This window comes from Lynx canadensis, chromosome D4 (assembly GCF_007474595.2).
Source record: "Lynx canadensis isolate LIC74 chromosome D4, mLynCan4.pri.v2, whole genome shotgun sequence".
Lineage (NCBI taxonomy): Eukaryota > Metazoa > Chordata > Mammalia > Carnivora > Felidae > Lynx > Lynx canadensis.
Window position 1 is genome coordinate 42,415,352 of NC_044315.2, and position 18,852 is coordinate 42,434,203.

At 40.9% G+C, this 18,852-nt stretch overlaps 1 protein-coding gene across 1 annotated transcript in view; it reads left to right on the top strand.

Annotated features, from left to right (window-relative positions):
• Nucleotides 1-18,852, top strand: part of SH3GL2 (SH3 domain containing GRB2 like 2, endophilin A1) — a 215,220-nt gene that overhangs the window by 163,907 nt on the left and 32,461 nt on the right. Inside the window, exon 3 of the mRNA XM_030294159.1 lies at nucleotides 4,832-4,904. Within this exon, the coding sequence (XP_030150019.1) occupies nucleotides 4,832-4,904 (73 nt within the window). The remainder of the gene's footprint in view (nucleotides 1-4,831; nucleotides 4,905-18,852) is intronic.

The window sequence follows — 18,852 nt, forward strand, 5'->3', positions numbered from 1 at the left end:
TGGATGCTTAATTCATCTGTTTATTATTGATCACCAAACCTACACACTGTCCTGCTCCGTTTTAAGATCTTTTAATTTTTTTTCTTAAACTCTGCTCCTGCCTCCCTGTGACAGCATCTGGGATGATGGAGTATCTGACAGTATAAAGTCCTATCTTTAATTCTTTTTTTGCCCCACAAAGAATGCTGTATAGTTTGTGTGTGTTGCCAGCTAAGTTCAGGATGCAATGTCTACTTTTTCTCTAGTGGAAAAGGTAATATTCAGATGCCTCAGAACAAAATCATATTCTAGTCAATGTGGTGCCTTTTGGTTCTGTTGTGTCTTATCTCTAGAGGCTGGGGAAGCTGATGAAATGTTCAGCATCCATAGATTCACTGTGGCACACATTGGTGAAAATAGAACCTTAGCAAGGGATTGGTAGACTTCTTCTGTAAGCATATTAGGCTTTGTGGGTCAGAGAGCTTCTGTAGCCTCTGTTGAAACTTCTCATCTCCACTATTGAAGAGCAAAAGCAATTATTGATGGTGCCTAAAAGGAATGAGCATAGCTGTGTTCCAGTCAAATTTATTTAAAGACACTGAAATTTGAATTTCATGTCATTATTATGTGCAATGAAATGGTAGTCTCCTTTTGAATTTTCCCAATCACTTAAAAATATAAAAACAGCTAGTGACCCAGATTTGGCCCACTGGCCATAGTTTGCCAACTCTTGCTTTTCTTGATGAAGAAAAATGTTATAGTGAGTACAGCAGGTTAAGAGAGCTATTTTTCTCCCTACCCAAAGTTGTAAATCACAAGACTAGATCGTGGAGGGAGAACCTTCTGATTCTAAAGTATGAGTGTTGCTAAAATCCTGGTTATTGAGAAAATTGAGGAAAAATGACCAGAAGAATATATGTCTATGCTTTTACCTTCAGAAAAAAACTTACATTGAGTTTTTATGTCTTGAAAACATGCCTATTTTTATACATATTTACAGTTTCACCTCTAAACAGGCTTCCCTAATGACTCCCTACCACCATCCAGACAAAGTTAGTTAAAGAAATGCTCAGGAGCTCACAGGAATGGAAGTTGTAATTTAGGATGCATCAAAACTTTTTTTCAGGTAATCGAAAAATTTGGGGGTTGAGGAAATCTTTAACTGTATAAGCTCAGAGCTAAACTGTTGTCCTCAAATGGGAATGAGCCCTTGAAAGGTATGATAAATTATTTAAGTGGAAATCTTAGTACATATTAATGATATCGGGCCTATTAATAAGAGAATATGTGCTTGGACAAATCCAGTTTAAGTGTATATATATAGCTTCCTAGCAAGTACCTAATAAGTTATACTCAAGGTTCTCACAGAGTACTGACCCCTCAGCCTTTCTATGACCACCAAAACACAGCATAGTTTATCAGAAAGACTCTGAGACATTCTTAGCAATGACACAAATGGAAAGAAGCTAGAATTTGGTCAGCCTGCTACCTGCAGATGGCCATCATTCTGTTTAGTTCCTCCGTCAGTCTTTCTTAGAAAATCTCTGACCCATGACCTTTGAACTACTTTTCTTCCCGTCATAGCTATAATGGGTCTGTGACCTCAGATAGTTTATTTCCGTTCTCCGAGTTCAGACTTGCACGTTTAAAACATCAAGGCTTTGGATTAGATGCTCTTGTAGTCTCTGTTCTTTATCAAGTGACATCTGTCAGAGTAAAATCAAGAGCAAGAGGTAGTGAATGAATTTGCTGATAAGCTGTTCTCTGAGATATTTCTTGTGAACGCTGTATATAAGTAAATATATTATATGGATGAAGTTGTTTTCAGAAGTGGATTTCAAGTGAATTTTGTTTTATGATCTGATCAAATGGGTTTGGCTAGAGCTTGTTTTATGGTGATATATAGCTTAGGTAACTAAAAGTGTTGAAGGAATCTGCCTTGTTGGGCAGAAAAAGTCTATAACAATCTCAGGGTGGTATGGACTCCTTCGTGGAAGTTCCCTGTCAAACCACAGGGAACACTGGATAGTTTTTATTCCTACTTCCCTTTGAAGATTGATTTCCACACTGGGAACCAAACTTAACACTCGAATATTGGCATCGCTGTTCTGTGTCTCCCCTGAGACCACTGGCATTTGCCAAGCTAGTGGCTCTATTAATAGAGCCTGAGTAGTTGAGCTGTGTATTTAAAGAGCCCAGAAGGGAAAGGGGGTTCCATACCCCAAATCAGAACCATTTTTCACACCTTCCTTGCTGACCACTCTGTGGACCACTCCAAATATGCACTTCTGGTATCCAGCCTCTGTAGAGAAGCCTGTGTAACTCAGGGCTTGTAGCCAAACAGCTCAGTGTCGGAGAGCCTCCCTTTTGCAGATGCCCAGGGTAGAATAGTTCTTGTGAATGAAGTTTCCACAGACTTTGACGACTTAAAAAAAAACAACAACACCAAAAAACCCCCCAGAAGATGGGATGGCAGGTGTTTCCCTCCTGCTCCTGTGTTGTTGGCCACTACTAGATAGATCCCCAGCCCCATCTGGGGGATGTTATAAAGAGGCTTGCAGCTCTGACTTGTGCTCTTCCTTCATTTGGGAGATGTTTCTGTTCCTTGTCCTTCTATGGGGAGCTTATTCTTGCAAAAAGTTACAGTGTGGTACTTAAGAACACTATCTCTGGAGCCATAGTTGGGTAAGTTTGTTAACCTCTCTGTATCTATTTCACAGGGTTTCTTAGAATTAAACTGTAAAGGTATTTAAAATTCTTAGAATGAGTTCTGACAAGTAGAAAACACTTTATGATGATGCTGGGCATAATTATGATTGAGGGCAGATATGGGGGAAAGTTAGAAGTGGTTAGCATCCTAGTAGCAGATGACTTCAGAATATAAAATGGTCAGTTCCTCTGGTTCACTCTCTTAGACACCTTGAACTTTAGAATTGTTTCCTCCCATCATAGCCACAGAGGATCTTTGGATACACATTTGACATCCAATTCCCTTATCCCTATCATGTAGTCTTTAGGAGATCTGCGTTTTCCTCCTGTCATGAATGTAACCTGGACTTTTAGCATGTTTGTTGTGCATACAACCCTTAATTCACTTCCATGACATTGAGTACATAGTGGTTGATTGGTATTCTGCTAATACTGCCAGTACTTCCACATTTGGCCATGCAAGTCCTGTACTGCACAACTCCAGGGAACCCCTGCCCGCTATAGTACTAAACACTACTTGGTACATGGTCAAACTTAAGGCATATTCCTAACTCAAGTCAACCAGAAGGACATGGTACATGTCCTATGAGACAGGCATCTCTTAAATAGGAGTGCTTCTTGAGGTAATTTTATCCCATGATAACCCCACAAGAAAAGTGTTCTCCTCTGTTAATTACAATAATAGGAAACTCCTTACACACACAACAATATGACTGCCATAGAATAGGAAATTATTAAGTATTGAAAAACCAAACTGAAAGATAAAATCTTCTGATGGTTTATGGTTTGGTTTCTGATTATGAAAGATACTTAACCCATCCATAAAAGGCTGATTTTATATGTAGTTGTATAGTATGTTACTCAAAAATTTCTTGGAATTGACAGAGGAGCTCTTGAACTCCAGTTAAAACATAACAGTAAAATCCCCGTGGGCTTAATTGATATCTGCAATTCTACCATCAAAAATTTCTTTCACTCCTATCTATATCATTTATCCCACACACGTACCTTGGATAGGAGGATGCATTTGTTTTTGTCAGTAATGTACCCTGTAGAGTGAGTGAGTGGACCACCCATGTTGATAAGGAAAGCATTTTATTGGGAAATGTGGAGTGGATCCACACAGACTCTTCATGTAGGGAGGAGGGCCCAACAGAGAGAGGACATGCTGACCTGCTGAATGCAAATGCTGACCATTCAAAACTTTGCAGATAGAGACTGTAGGATTGGGATTTTTATTTGGAATGAACCAAAAATTCAAGGATTGATTAGAAGTGTTTGCTCAAAAGTTTTATATACTTAGGATATCCTCAGAAGTTAAATAAAAATGTTCTATCTCGTACTTGAATAAACAGAGTTGATACTGCATTTTTTTTTCTTTCAGCCCCCAAACCTGTCCCCATGCCTGGCCTACTGTAGACATCCTATAAATGCCTCTGGAACAAAATATGATTCATGATCTCCACCTTTTCTTTTTCTTTCTTTCTTTTTTTTTTTTTTTTTACCTTTGTAACTTTTATTTACATTTATTTTATGCTGAATTGATTATTGGGCCATATGTGTTTGTTTCTTTAGTTTTTTTCCCTGAGCTGTGTGTGTGTGTGTGTGTGTGTGTGTGTGTGTGTGTACACACCTGTGCGCATGCAACGTCCTCTTCTGGTTTAGGAATAGTTGGCTCTTTTTAATAAGAGTTATCTCACTGCAGCAGAGTGAGCTCATGTAGGGGTTAATCTGACTATGAGCTCTATAAAGTGAATATAAAGATTTTAACCTCTTGATTTGCATGATTTTTGGGGGGTTTCTGGGTCAAGTTAAGAGTAGACCATTTTCAGAGATTACCTCAGGCCATTTAGGGGAAGAGGAAGCCATCTCCACCTTATTTTGCCAGAAGATAGTGAAGTATATTTTGAAACAAATTTTAGGAAATTCCAGGTTCCTCTTTGAATAAACAGGGTTTCCACATCTTGATGGAGCTGAGCTGAATGCAAAGCCATTCTTCCTACTGGAGCATCTCCGGCCCCTCACTGTCCACTGCAGGACTGGTTCTGTTGCTGCACCAGTGGTTGTAGATCTACTCAAGCAAGAGCTAAGGTGCTAAAGTGAATAATTCTTGTGACTTAGAATATTTATTTTCTTATTTCAGAAAGTGGATGTCACCAGCAGGGCTGTGATGGAAATAATGACTAAAACAATTGAATACCTTCAACCCAATCCAGGTAAGGGACCACTTTATATATTCAGGGTATCCCTCCAGGTAACTTGTAGTTTCTCTTTAATATACATTTAAGTTTGGTGTGCTTCTACTTTCTCAGCCCACCTTTCTGGAGGGCTTGGTATATGGCACTTTGAGGAGGGAGGACTTTTTAAGGCTCACACTGAGGTAACTGAAGGAGTCTGTCATATTTTATCTGACTCTAGGATATTTAGCAAATGGTATAGCATGGACAGCTTGGAAGCCACATCATGTCAGGGTAGCCACAAGCTGTTAGTAACCAAACTTTAATTTGCAAGGGATGGTAAGAAAAAAACGGGATAATTTTAAGATATGATACAGCTATTCCTATAAGGTGTGAAAGAGTAAAAAATTTTTGTGAAATACAGAGGGTTTCTTTCATACAGCATCACTAAAGTTTTTGGAGGGTTGTTCCTAATTCCAGTTCTTCTCCCAGTACATTGCAGGTCAGCATTTGTTTCTGCTAACTTGTTACACTCTCAGAGAAGGAAGTTTTAATAGAGATAATGGATCTACCCCTTGAAAAGAGAACCAGGCAGAACTGGGCAGTGTCTATAGGCACAAGGTATAACAAAGCAAAACAGCCACTGTCATCGACCTCCTCACTACTCTTCCTGACATCAGTTCCTAACTTAGAACTGATAGAAGCTTGAAGCAAGGCTGGATGTATTTATGTGAAAAGTATGAATATTTAGAAGACTGCTGCTTTCTTTTGGGACTAGTTTCTTTGGGAGTTTCAGGCTGGGAGACCAGTGTATTTGGTGGTCCTAGGGAAGATGGTCTAGATACTGTGTCAGCCCTAGTGTGTTTGGATACAGAGCATTGGTGGGCAAGAGATGAAAAAAGGAGGTGTGGGGTAAGAGTGGGCAAGTGCAATAGTAAGTGCTGACCATCTCTACTGCCTCCTGCTGCTGACTGAGCTCTCATTCAACCTTTATTTACCTGTGACAGCACAGCTGCTGTTTCAAAAGATGAACACATTCTTGATTTTTTTTTTCTTCTTAAAATACATCAGAGATGGGAATATATACGGAAGGAAAATACAGAAGGAAATACAGTATCCTGTAGGGTCGAGGAATTTAACTGATTGCGAACCAAATGGTTAGCAAATAAGGCAAAGAATAGCAAAAAATGAAGTTTCTAAGTTTTACCAGAGCCTTCTTTATGACCATTATATTCTGCAGAGATGCAAGGATCTCTCAGATGTTCATTTATGCCATAGTATTCCTATCACAACCGTGACAGGTCAGGATCTGAAGAGAGCTAGCTGCTCCACCTGCCTCACCATAAGGGCAAGAAGTTTGTGTCTTCATCTTGGCACAGAACTTTTGAAGTACTCTCTGATCTCCTGGGATTTACACATGACTCGTGCTGGTAACTCAGTGTGGGGCTAAGATAATGATAGGGTAAGGGAGGGAGAATATACTGTTTATTGAGCATTAATGCATTTGTAAGACAGTGCTAATTATTTACACTGTGTCAACTCTACAAGTAACATTTTTTTTCTGATTGTAAAAATAAAGCACAGGTGAACAATTCATAGTTATGGAAAAGAGACTAAAAATCCATTGTAACATAAATCTGTAAGTGTAAGCCCATCAGTGTTCCTGAGTATAATGGAACTCTGTTGTAGGTGGGTACAGTGTGTTGAATGGTATGCGCCCTCAAAATTCAAGGCCACCCAGAATCTCAGAATATAAGACTGTTTGAAAATAGGGTCTTTTCATATGTTACTTAGTGATCTTGAGATGAACTCATTCTGGAGTCAGAGTGGGCCCTACATAAAATGACTGGTGTCTTTATAAGAAGAGAAAACACAGAGACATGGGAAAGAAAGCCAATGTGAAGTGGAGGCCGAGATTGGAGTGGTGTGGCCACAAACCAAGGAATTCCAGGAGCCACCAGAAGGTGGAAGAGGCAAGGAAAGGATTCTCCCAGAGAGCCTGGGAGGTGTTCTGCAGACACCTTGATTTCAGGCTTCTGGCCTCTTGAACCGTGAGAGAGTCAATTCAGTGTGTTGACTCACACAGTGTGTGGCAAGTTGTTATGCTAGCCCTAGAAAACTAATACAGTAGGCTAGCCTTATTTTCTGCAGGAAAAAACAAGGGCCCAAGAATTTAAGAAACTTTCCCAAAGTCGCACACTTAGAAGAGGATGGAGGCAGAATTGGAACCCAGGTCAGAGTGAGTACAATAGAAATTCAGAAAGGAGACAAATTATGGGATTGAGACTCATTTTAATAAAAAAGATTACAGGAGGAAGTAATGGGAAAGATAAGGATTTTTAAAAATGACATTTTTAGTCAAATGTTGAATGTGCTGATTAACTGTCAACATGTTTTGTGGCCATTTGAAATTTGAATAGACATTTGGCACCAAGAAGAACAATGAAGGCCATCACCGGAAAAATCCCAGTTTGGTTTTAGAAAAGGAGTTATTGGGATGCCTGGGTGGTTCAGTCAGATAAGCATCCAACTCTTGATTTCTGCTCAGGTCATGAGCTCATGGTTCAGGAGTTTAAGCCTCTCTTCAGGCTCTGTGCTGCCAGTGTGGAACCTGCTTGGGATTCTGTGTCTCTCCCCCCCCCACCCCCGGCTCTAACCCCACTAACTTGTGTGCTTGCTCGCTCGCTCGCTCTCTCTCTCTCTCTCAAAAATAAACTTAAAAAAAAAAAGCAGTTATATATGGGCAGGCCACAGAAGTGTCACCCAGAGGAGTTGAGAACAAAACACAATTTCATATAGTTATTCTATAGAATTTAGACAATCTGTATTTAATTGTTCTATGATAGATATGATTTACTTCTTCCCTGAATCTCTCACCCTAAGAGCAGACACTTGACTGAAGCACTTTTGAAAAGTACATTAGTTCGCTATTCAAGTGTCCTTGACAAAGGTATGTAGTAGTCTAGCAAACACGCAGGCACCCAGTCATTAGGTACAGAAGAGCAGAGAGAATATTCTCAACTCCTATAGTTTGGTAAATACTTAGACCACTCAGCCTCTCAATGATGCTAGGAGCTGGGTCAACCAATATGTATCACTAGAGGCTGCTCCTGAATAAGCAGGGAGCTTGGGTCAGGGCAGAGACTGATGACAACCAACAGATTTACATGGACAGGCTGGTAGATTCAGTGGAAATTCATGCTTTGAAGGTACTTTGAGAATATCTTCCATCAGATTAATATTCTGAGATATGTTCTGGCTTTCAGATCTTGTGGGTTGTGGAGCATACACATCTTTAATATTTGTAAAACCCAGTTCGTATTGAAATGATGACCAAAGAGAGTTTGATTAATTTTCATGAATCTATTAATTTGCTCTACACTGTGTTTGCCCATATCCACTCTTACCCATTTCTGGAGTGAGATTTTTAAAAGGTACTTGCGATCACATAATTATTTTGCATAAAACCCTTCAATGGGTTTTCATTGCTTTTAGGACTAAGTTTAAAATTTCTAACTTGACTTAAAGGTCCCTCCCTGCATGGTCAGTTGGCCCTTTCCCCTCGACCTTGCAGGTAAATAGTACCCTCAGATCCAGGATAAAGGTCATTTAAAAGCCTTCCTTAACCCCTGGACTAGTTAGGTTCACTTGTCAACTTCCCTGTCACGATTCCAGCTGCTTTTCCCTGGTGGCACATGCCATACTTACTATAGACGTGTGTGATGTGTGTACTTTTGTTTGTCTTCCTCTGTAAGGGCAGGACTGTGCCTGTCTTATCTCCACATCCCCAGCCCAGTTCCAGACAGCAGTGGCACTAGGGTATTTGAACAAATAAATTATGAAACACAGTTGACAATCATTGGCTAATGTGATAAAACTGCTGTAATATAAAGAGAAGGAAAAGCTCTTCCTTTTCCCTCAACCATCGGCTCTACCTGTGTTACTAACACTTAGCAGATGCATTTATTTTTATGCAAAGGCCAACTTTAGATGCATTAGGGGTAGAAACAGGACCAAGATTGGGCCCCTGCCCTCTGATACTTCACAGCCTAATAGCATAAGATACATACACCCTGAGGAGAGCAGTCTAGAGGGCTTCACAGATAATTCCTTCTGGAAATCCCAGCTAACTGATGCAGTTAGGAAGGGTGAAAGGGGTCATAGGTCTGCAGGTCTTCCTGCAGTGTTTTACCACAGATTGTGAAATATTCTGAAAGGAACAGTGTAAACCAATACAAATTTGCAAGGCTGCTTAGGTAAGAAATAATTCGAACATGAAAAATACTGCAGCAGTTGTGAGCCCTTATATTCTTATGGCATCTAAGAGCAAAATCATTGGAGAATACAGATCAGTTTTCCTATATGAGTAGTCTAATGCCTTGTGGAGAAAAAAGTACTAAATCAGCATTGTCAAAAAGAAATAAGATGCAAGCCACATGTGCAATTCTGAATTTTCTAGTAGCCACGTTAAATAACCCAACATACCCAAAATTTAACAAATAAACTATTGACAAATTTTATATTTTTTTGTTCTTGTGCTAAGTTTTGAAATTCGGTGTATATTTCATATGTACAACACATCTCAGTTTGGACTAGTTACATTTCAAATGATCAATAGCCTCATGTGGCCAGTGGTTCCCATAATGGACAGCTCTAGATAATTTACCATTCAAGCTATTTATTCTGTTTTGATGTATGTTTGATATTTAGCTCCTTGGCTTATGTACATTGGTGGTTATGTTTTCAATAAGAGAAATGGACTCTGGATCTTAGACCAGGATATCTTTAATTTTTTTTAACCTTCTGCAAATGTGTTACATGGCACTATACTGCAGATCTTCCCCTGAAATAGAATGAGAGACACGGCCAGATTTGGCTGTGTTTCCTTCCCAGCCTTAGCTTAGTGATGGTGACAGAGGCTTTTTCAGTTTGCACTAAGAAGTTGTTCTGACCCTGAGAAGTTGCATAATCCTATGCAAACTTCCAAGATGCATAGATAAAAAGCAGTTTGAACATGAAGAACACTGTGCACAGTCAAGGTTTGGTTCTCTACAGAAATGCGCTTCCCTTGAAGGCCTACATGGTTTAGCTTTCTCCAGCATGCCTCACATTGGGGTGTTAAATCGGGGTCATTTGGTGTCTATTCAGAATTTTTTAGTAATAATTTTAAATCTCATTTGAGGAATATTGCCTGTGGAAGTAAAAGTTAGCTATATTAATTTTAAATATCTCATTAATTCCTGGAAAGATATTACACCAAGACTGTTATACTTCTTTCCCACGGGCTCCTTCCAAAGATGAAAACACACTGATCATAAGATATTTGGTGACAGTGGGACTGAAAATCAATACATATATTGTTTGACATCTATGTATTCAAATTTGTGGCTCCACAACATACTGAAATTGCTGTGCTTCTTGGAGGGCAGGTCCTGAGTTGTATTCATCTTGTTTTGCAGGGCTCTTAGCATTGTGCCTGGTTCACTGTTTGCCCTCAATATGTCTTCTGATTAGACGCACAAATAAATGTATCTATTTTTATCTTAAAGAATGGGGATAATACGTACTGAGCCTGGTAACCAGAGCATTTCCTTTTCTAGGTCCTGACACTGAAAAGTAATGGAAATGCATAAAGGACAGATTACAAAAGTAATTGTGAGGAAAATATTGCCAAACTTGAAAGGAATAGGATCTTTCAAGGGTGGAAAACAAGCTGGGTGATATGTGGTATAATTCATACACTGTTTGTACTGAAAAGGCTAGAGGGTTTTCCTAGTTTCGCTGCATCTTTGGGAAAAATATTGAAAATTAATAGGTTCCTAATATATTTGAGGCACCTTAAATAATTTTTAAGTCACCTGGCACTGATAGATGAATGATCTTCATTTTCTGTGTCTCTAAGGATTGCTAAAGCCAGACCTTATTTAAAATATACTTAATCATAACAGATATTAGGCATTTAAAATATGCATATATATAGAAAATTAAGCTAATGGAGTCTCAGTTTAATAGCCCTGAGCGTTTTGAGGCAAGCCTGCGCGCCCTGCCTGTTGAGCATCCGCGGTGTTGAAGGCCTGCCGAGTTACCGGCGCCTCGTCGCAGTTCTTCAGCCGCGGGCCCAATCTGAGCGAGGGTGCCTCTTAGGCAGACGCAGAGCTGAGGTGGGAACCCTGGCGTTGTGTGGAGAGTGACTTTTATTTTTCTGAGGAAATGTGAAGTGTGCCCTTGCCATGCGCTAACCTATTATTTTACCACCAAGATGCCCTTGGCACAGTCATCTACTCACTAGTGGACCACCCATCATCAGCTGGGCCTCAGGCTCCTTTGATATGATCCCTGCTCATTTAGACATCTTTACCTGCTGTTTCTGGGACTGTCCTGAGTCATTTGCCCTACCTCATTTAGCTGGGAAGATGGCGGCGTAGGAGGACGCTGGGCTCACCGTGTCCTGCTGATCACTTAGATTCCACCCACACCTGCCTAAATAACCCAGAAAATTGCCAGAAGACTAGCAGAACGGATTCTCCAGAGCCAAGCGTAGACAAGAGGTCCACAGAAGAGGGTAGGAAGGGCGGAGAGGCGGTGCGCGCTACATGCACTGGCAGGACGGAGCCGGGGCGGAGGGGCAGCCCGCCGGCAAAGCAGAGCCCCTGAGTCTGGGTTGCAAAAACGGAGGGGCCGGACGGAGTGTGTTGGGATAGCAAGTGGGACTTAACATCTGGAAGGTTATAAGTTAACAGCTCTGCTAGGAGAGCGGGAGGGCTGGAGGACAATGGGAGGGAGAGTTGTTCAGCCCCTGACGACAGTGCGCAGCTTGGCGGGGAACAAAGGCGCTTGCCAGCGCCATCTCCCTCGCCCATCCCCCAGGCAAAATCCCAAAGGGAACCAGTTCCCCTCAGGGAACTTGCTTGCACCGCTCAAACACCCAATGCTGTGCTTCTGCGGATCCATCCCTCCAGCGGCGGGTCTGACTCCCTCCCGGTGCTGCAGGGCCCCTCCCGAAGCCGGTCACCTAAGGAAAAGTGAGCTGAGCCTGCCCCTCCCACCCCTGTGCACCTTGCCAATCCACCCCAGCTAATATGCCAGATCCCTAGCACCACAAGCCTGGCAATGTGCAAGTAGCCCAGATGGGCCATGCCACCCCACAGTGAATCCCGCCCCTAGGAGAGGGGAAGATAAGATACACACCAATCTGACTGTGGCCCCAGCGGTGGGCTGGGGGCAGACATCAGGTCTGACTGAGGCCCCGCCCACCAATGCAAGTTATTCAGGACAGCACAGGGGAGGTGCCCCGCAGTCCCGCACCACTCCAGGGACTATCCAAAATGATGAAACGGAAGAATTCCCCTCAAAAAAATGTCCAGGAAATAACGACAGCTAATGAACTGATCAAAAACGATTTAAACAATATAACAGAAAATGAATTTAGAATAATAGTCATAAAATTAATCGCTGGGCTTGAAAACAGTGTAAAGGACAACAGAGAATCTATTGCTACAGAGATCAAGGGACTAAGGAACAGCCAGGAGGAGCTAAAAAATGCTATTAATGAGCTGCAAAATAAAATGGAGACGACCACAGCTCGGATTGAAGAGGCAGAGGAGAGAATAGGTGAACTAGAACATAAAATTATGGAAAAAGAAGCTGAGAAAAAGATAAAAAAAAATCCAGGAGTATGAGGGGAAGATTAGAGAACTAAGTGATGCACTAAAGAGAAATAATCTACGTATAATTGGTATTCCGGAGGAGGAAGAGAGAGAGAAAGGTGCTGAAGGTGTACTTAAAGAAATAATAGCTGAGAACTTCCCTGATCTGGGGAAGGAAAAAGGCATTGAAATCCAAGAGGCACAGAGAACTCCCTTCAGACGTAACTTGAATTGATCTTCTGCACCACATATCATAGTGAAACTGACAAAATACAAGGATAAAGAGAAAATTCTGAAAGCAGCTAGGGATAAACGTGCTCTAACATATAAAGGGAGACCGATAAGACTAGTGATGGATCTCTCTACTGAAACTTGACAGGCCAGAAAGGAATGGCAGGAAATCTTCAATGTGATGAACAGAAAAAATATGCAGCCAAGAATCCTCTACCCAGTAAATCTGTCGTTTAGAATAGAAGGAGAGATAAAGGTCTTCCCAAACAAACAAAAACTGAAGGAATTCATCACCACTAAACCAGCCCTACAGGAGATCCTAAGGGGGATCCTGTGAGACAAAGTACCAGAGACATCGCTACAAGCATGAAACCTACAGACATCACAATGACGCTAAACCCGTATCTTTCTACAATAACACTAAATGTAAATGGACTAAATGCGCCAACCAAAAGACATAGGGTATCAGAATGGATAAAAAAACAAGGCCCATCTATTTGCTGTCTACAAGAGACTCATTTTAGACCTGAGGACACTTTCAGATTGAAGGTGAGGGGATGGAGAACTATTTATCGTGCTACTGGAAGTCAAAAGAGAGCTGGAGTAGCCATACTTATCAGACAAACTAGACTTTAAAGGCTGTAACAAGAGATGAAGAAGGGCATTATACAATAATTACAGGGTCTATCCATCAAGAAGAACTAACAATTATAAATGTCTATGCACCGGATACGGGAGCCCCCAAATATATAAAACAATTGCTCACAAACATAAGCAACCTTATTGACAAGAATGTGGTAATTTCAGGGGACTTTAATACCCCACTTACAACAATTGATAGATCATTTAGACACATGGTCAATAAAGAAACAAGGGCCCTGAATGATACATTGGATCAGATGGACTTGACAGATACATTTAGAACTCTGCATCCCAAAGCAACAGAATATACTTTCTTCTCGAGTGCACATGGAACATTCTCCAAGATAGATCACATACTGGGTCACAAAACAGCCCTTCATAAGTATACAAGAATTGAGATCATACCATGCATACTTTTGGACCACAATGCTATGAAGCTTGAAATCAACCACAGGAAAAAGTCTGGAAAACCTCCAAAAGCATGGAGGTTAAAGAACACCCTACTAAAGAATGAATGAGTCAACCAGGCAATTAGAGAAGAAATTAAAAAATATATGGAAACAAACGAAAATGAAAATACAACAATCCAAACGCTTTGGGATGCAGCGAAGGCAGTCCTGAGAGGAAAATACGTTGCAATCCAGGCCTATCTCAAGAAACAAGAAAAATCCCAAATACAAAATCTAACAGCACACCTAAAGGAAATAGAAGCAGAACAGCAAAGACACCCCAAACCCAGCAGAAGAAGAGAAATAATAAAGATCAGAGCAGAAATAAACAATATAGAATCTTAAAAAAACTGTAGAGCTGATCAGTGAAACCAAGAGTTGGTTTTTTGAAAAAATAAACAAAATTGATACACCTCTAGCCAGGCTTCTCAAAAAGAAAAGGGAGATGACCCAAATAGATAAAATCATGAATGAAAATGGAAGTATTACAACCAATCCCTCAGAAATACAAGCAATTATCAGGGAATAGTATGAAAAATTATATGCCAACAAACTGGACAACCTGGAAGAAATGGACAAATTCCTAAACACCCACACACTTCCAAAACTCAAACAGGAAATAGAAAGCTTGAACAGACCCATAACAGACCCAAATGGAATCAGTTATCAAAAATCTCCTCTAACAAATAAGAGTCCAGGACCAGATGGCTTCCCTCGGGAATTCTACCAGACATTTAAAGCAGAGATAATACCTGTCCTTCTCAAGCTATTCCAAAAAAGAGAAAGGGAAGGAAAACTTCTAGACTCATTCTATGAAGCCAGCATTACTTTTATTCCTAAACCAGACAGAGACCCAGTAAAAAAAGAGAACTACAGGCCAATATCCCTGATGAATATGGATGCAAAAATTCTCAGTAAGATACTAGTAAATCGAATTCAACAGCATATAAAAAGAATTATTCACCATGATCAAGTGGGATTCATTCCTGGGATGCAGGGCTGGTTCAACATTCGCAAATCAATCAACGTGATACATCCCATTAATAAAAGAAAAGATAAGAACCATATTATCCTGTCAATTGATGCAGAAAAGGCATTTGACAAAATTCAGCAACCTTCTTAATAAAAACCCTCGAGAAAGTGGGGATAGAAGGAACATACTTATAGATCATAAAAGCCATTTATGAAAAGCCCACAGCTAATATCATCCTCAATGGGGAAAAACTGAGAGCTTTCCCCCTGAGATCAGGAACACGACAGGGATGTCCACTCTCACTGCTGTTGTTTAACATAGTGTTAGAAGTGCTAGCATCAGCAATCAGACAACAAAAGGAAATCAAAGGCATCAAAATTGGCAAAGATGAAGTCAAGCTTTCACTTTTTGCGGATGACATGATATTATACTTGGAAAATCTGATAGACTCCACCAAAAGTCTGCTAGAACTGATACATGAATTCAGCAAAGTCGCAGGATACAAAATCAATGTACAGAAATCAGTTGCATTCTTATACACTAATAATGAAGCAACAGAAAGACAAAGAAACTGATCCCATTTACAATTGCACCAAGAATCATAAAATACCTAGGAATAAATCTAATCAAAGATGTACAAGATCTGTATACTGAAAACTATAGAAAGCTTATGAAAGAAATTGAAGAAGATATAAGGAAATGGAAAAACATTCCATGCTCATGGGTTGGAAGAATAAATATTGTTAAAATGTCAATACTACCCAAAGCTATCTACACATTCAATGCAATCCCAATCAAAATTACACCAGCATTCTTCTCGAAGCTAGAACAAGCATTCCTGAAATTCAAATGGAACCACAAAAGGTCCCGAATAGCGAAAGTAATTTTGAAGAAGACCAAAGCAGGAGGCATCACAATCCCAGACTTTAGCCTCTACTACAAAGCTGTAATCATCAAGACAGCACGGTATTGGCACAAAAACAGACACATAGACCAATGGCATAGAATAGAAACCCCAGAACTAGACCCACAAACGTATGGACAACTAATCTTTGACAAAGCAGGAAAGCATATCCAATGGAAAAAAGACAGTCTCTTTAACAAATGGTGCTGGGAGAACTGGACAGCAACATGCAGAAGAATGAAACTAGACCACTTTCTCACACCGTTCACAAAAACAAACTCAAAATGGATAAAGGACCTGAATGTGAGACAGGAAACCATCAAAACCCTAGAGGAGAAAGCAGGAAAAGACCTCTCTGACCTCAGCCGCAGCAATTTCTTACTTGACACATCCCTAAAGGCAAGGAAATTAAAAGCAAAAATGAACTATTGGGACCTCATGAAGATAAAAAGCTTCTGCACTGCAAAGGAAACAATCAACAAAACTAAAAGGCAACCAATGGAATGGGAAAAGATATTTGCAAATGACATATTGGACAAAGGGCTAGTATCCAAAATCTATAAAGAGCTCACCAAACTCCACACCCAAAAAACAAGAAATGGGCAGAAAACATGAATAAATACTTCTCTAAAGAAGACATCCAGATGGCCAACAGGCACATGAAAAGATGCTCAACATCGCTCCTCATCAGGGAAATACAAATCAAAACCACAGATATCACCTCAAGCCAGTCAGAGTGACCAAAATGAACAAATCAGGAGCCTATAGATGCTGGCGAGGATGTGGAGAAAGGGGAACCCTCTTGCACTGTTGGTGGGAATGCAAACTGGTTCAGCCACTCTGGAAAACAGTGTGGAGGTTCCTCAAAAAATTAAAAATAGACCTACCCTATGACCCAGCAGTAGCAGTGCTAGGAATTTACCCAAGGGATACAGGAGTACTGATGCATAGGGGCACTTGTACCCCAATGTTTATAGCAGCACTCTCAACAATAGCCAAATTGTGGAAAAAGCCTAAATGTCCATCAACTGATGAATGGATAAAGAAATTGCGGTTTATATACACAATGGAGTACTGCATGGCAATGAGAAAGAATGAAATATGGCCCTTTGTAGCAACGTGGATGGAACTAGAGAGTGTGATGCTAAGTGAAATAAGCCATACAGAGAAAGACAGATACCATATGTGTTCACTCTTATGTGGATCCTGAGAAACTTAACAGAAACCCATGGGGGAGGGGAAGGAAAAAAAAAGAGGTTAGAGTGGGAGAGAGCCAAAGCATAAGAGACTCTTAAAAACTGAGAACAAACTGAGGGTTGATGGGGGGTGGGAGGGAGGGAAGGGTAGGTGATGGGCATTGAAGAGGGCATCTTATGGGATGAGCACTGGGTGTTGTATGGAACCAATTTGACAATAAATTTCATGTATTAAAAATTAAAAAAAAATAGTTAAAAAAAAATAATAGCCCTGAGCTACTAATCCCCTACCTGCATGTGGTGGTCCTGCCCTCTCTCTGTTTGTGTAAGTCCCTTTTCCCTCTCATTCACCCGACTGCAGGCTCACTGGTCTTCCAGTTTTTCTGGTGCTGCAAGCTCTTTTGTGCAGCAGGACTTGGCACTTGGATGTTCCTCCTTCTGGGAATGCCCACCTGCCACTTATGTGACACCTGTCTTGTTACTGTTACTCATCCTTCCTGCTTGTCTTAAATATCACCTCCTCCAAGAGGCATTCCCTGTGCCCCCTCTAAAACAGCTCCACTCCACTGCCACATTCTCATGATGCCTACAAGTGAGTCCTCTCCACAGATCTCTCCAGTGGCTCCCATTTGTAATAACATTGAAAGCCATTATTGTGGTCCAGGGTCCATGATCTGACTCAGGTCCTACATTCCTTTCAGTCTCCATCTGCTCCCTTGGCACCAGCATCTCCAGCCTCCCAGCCGTTCCTCAGATGCACAGCACCCCCACTCATCTGGACTGTGCCGGTCCTGCCTGAATCACCTACCTCCACCTCTTCTCAAAGTCTGCACTCAGATCTCCACTGGAGTATCATCTTATTTGTCGGCTTTCCTGACCCTCTTGCTTAAAATGTCACTCCTCCTCACCCTCTAAGCCCTTCCTGTTTTATTTTTCTTCATGGCATTTATCACTCCTTAAATTTTTATTATATGTTTACTGGTTAAGATACTACTTGTGTCTGCCACCATAATGCAAGTAGCCTGAGTGTAGGATTGTTTTTCACAAACTATAGTCAGAGAGCCTACTCTTACCTTTTATTGTACTTCTCACAATATTTACTTTTTCTTTTATTTGACTTGACTTGACTTTGGACTTTGGACTTGACTGTGAGCAGGGTAGGGGCAGAAGGAGAGTGAGAATCTTAAGCAGTCTCCATACTCAGTACAGAGCCTGACCCGGGGCTCAGTCCCACTATCATGGGATGGTGACCTGAGCTGAAATCAAGAGTCAGATGCTCAACTGACTGAGCCACCCGGATGCCCTGCTCCCCCCAGTATTTACTTTCATATGTTTTTTTTTTTTTTATTTGTTCAATATCCTGCCTTCCTCCATTCCGACTGCCTTATACATTCTGTGCATTCTCCACATAGCAGCCAGGTCATTCCATTAAAGATGTAAATCATATCATTCCTCTGCTTATTATTCGCCAGGAGCTTCCCAGTGAACTGAGAATAAACTTACTGTGAGGTCCGACATGATTTGGCTCCTGCTCTCTACCACGGAGCCCATGTTGATTCCTGTCCACTCTCACTGACTTCTTCTGATCCTCAGCCATGCTCAGCTTGTTCCTGCCTCAGGGTCTTTGCACATGAAGTTTCTCTGCCTGGAACTCTTCTCCTGGTTCCCACATGGCTGTTCTTATCACTCCACCTCCCTGTGTACTCCTTCCCTGGACACTATCTAAAGTAGCTTCTCCTTGTACCTCTCGTATTCCTTTTATTATTCTATCATCATTTGAAATGATAGTGTATTTTATCTTTTTAAAAATCATCTGTTCATCACCCACATTTCCCGTGTAGAATTTAATCTCTACCAGAGTAGAGTTTGTCCTGTTAACTATCTCTAATATCCACATAGTGCCCTCAGTATTTATTGAATCAGTGCTTTGTATCTCTCCCACTGTA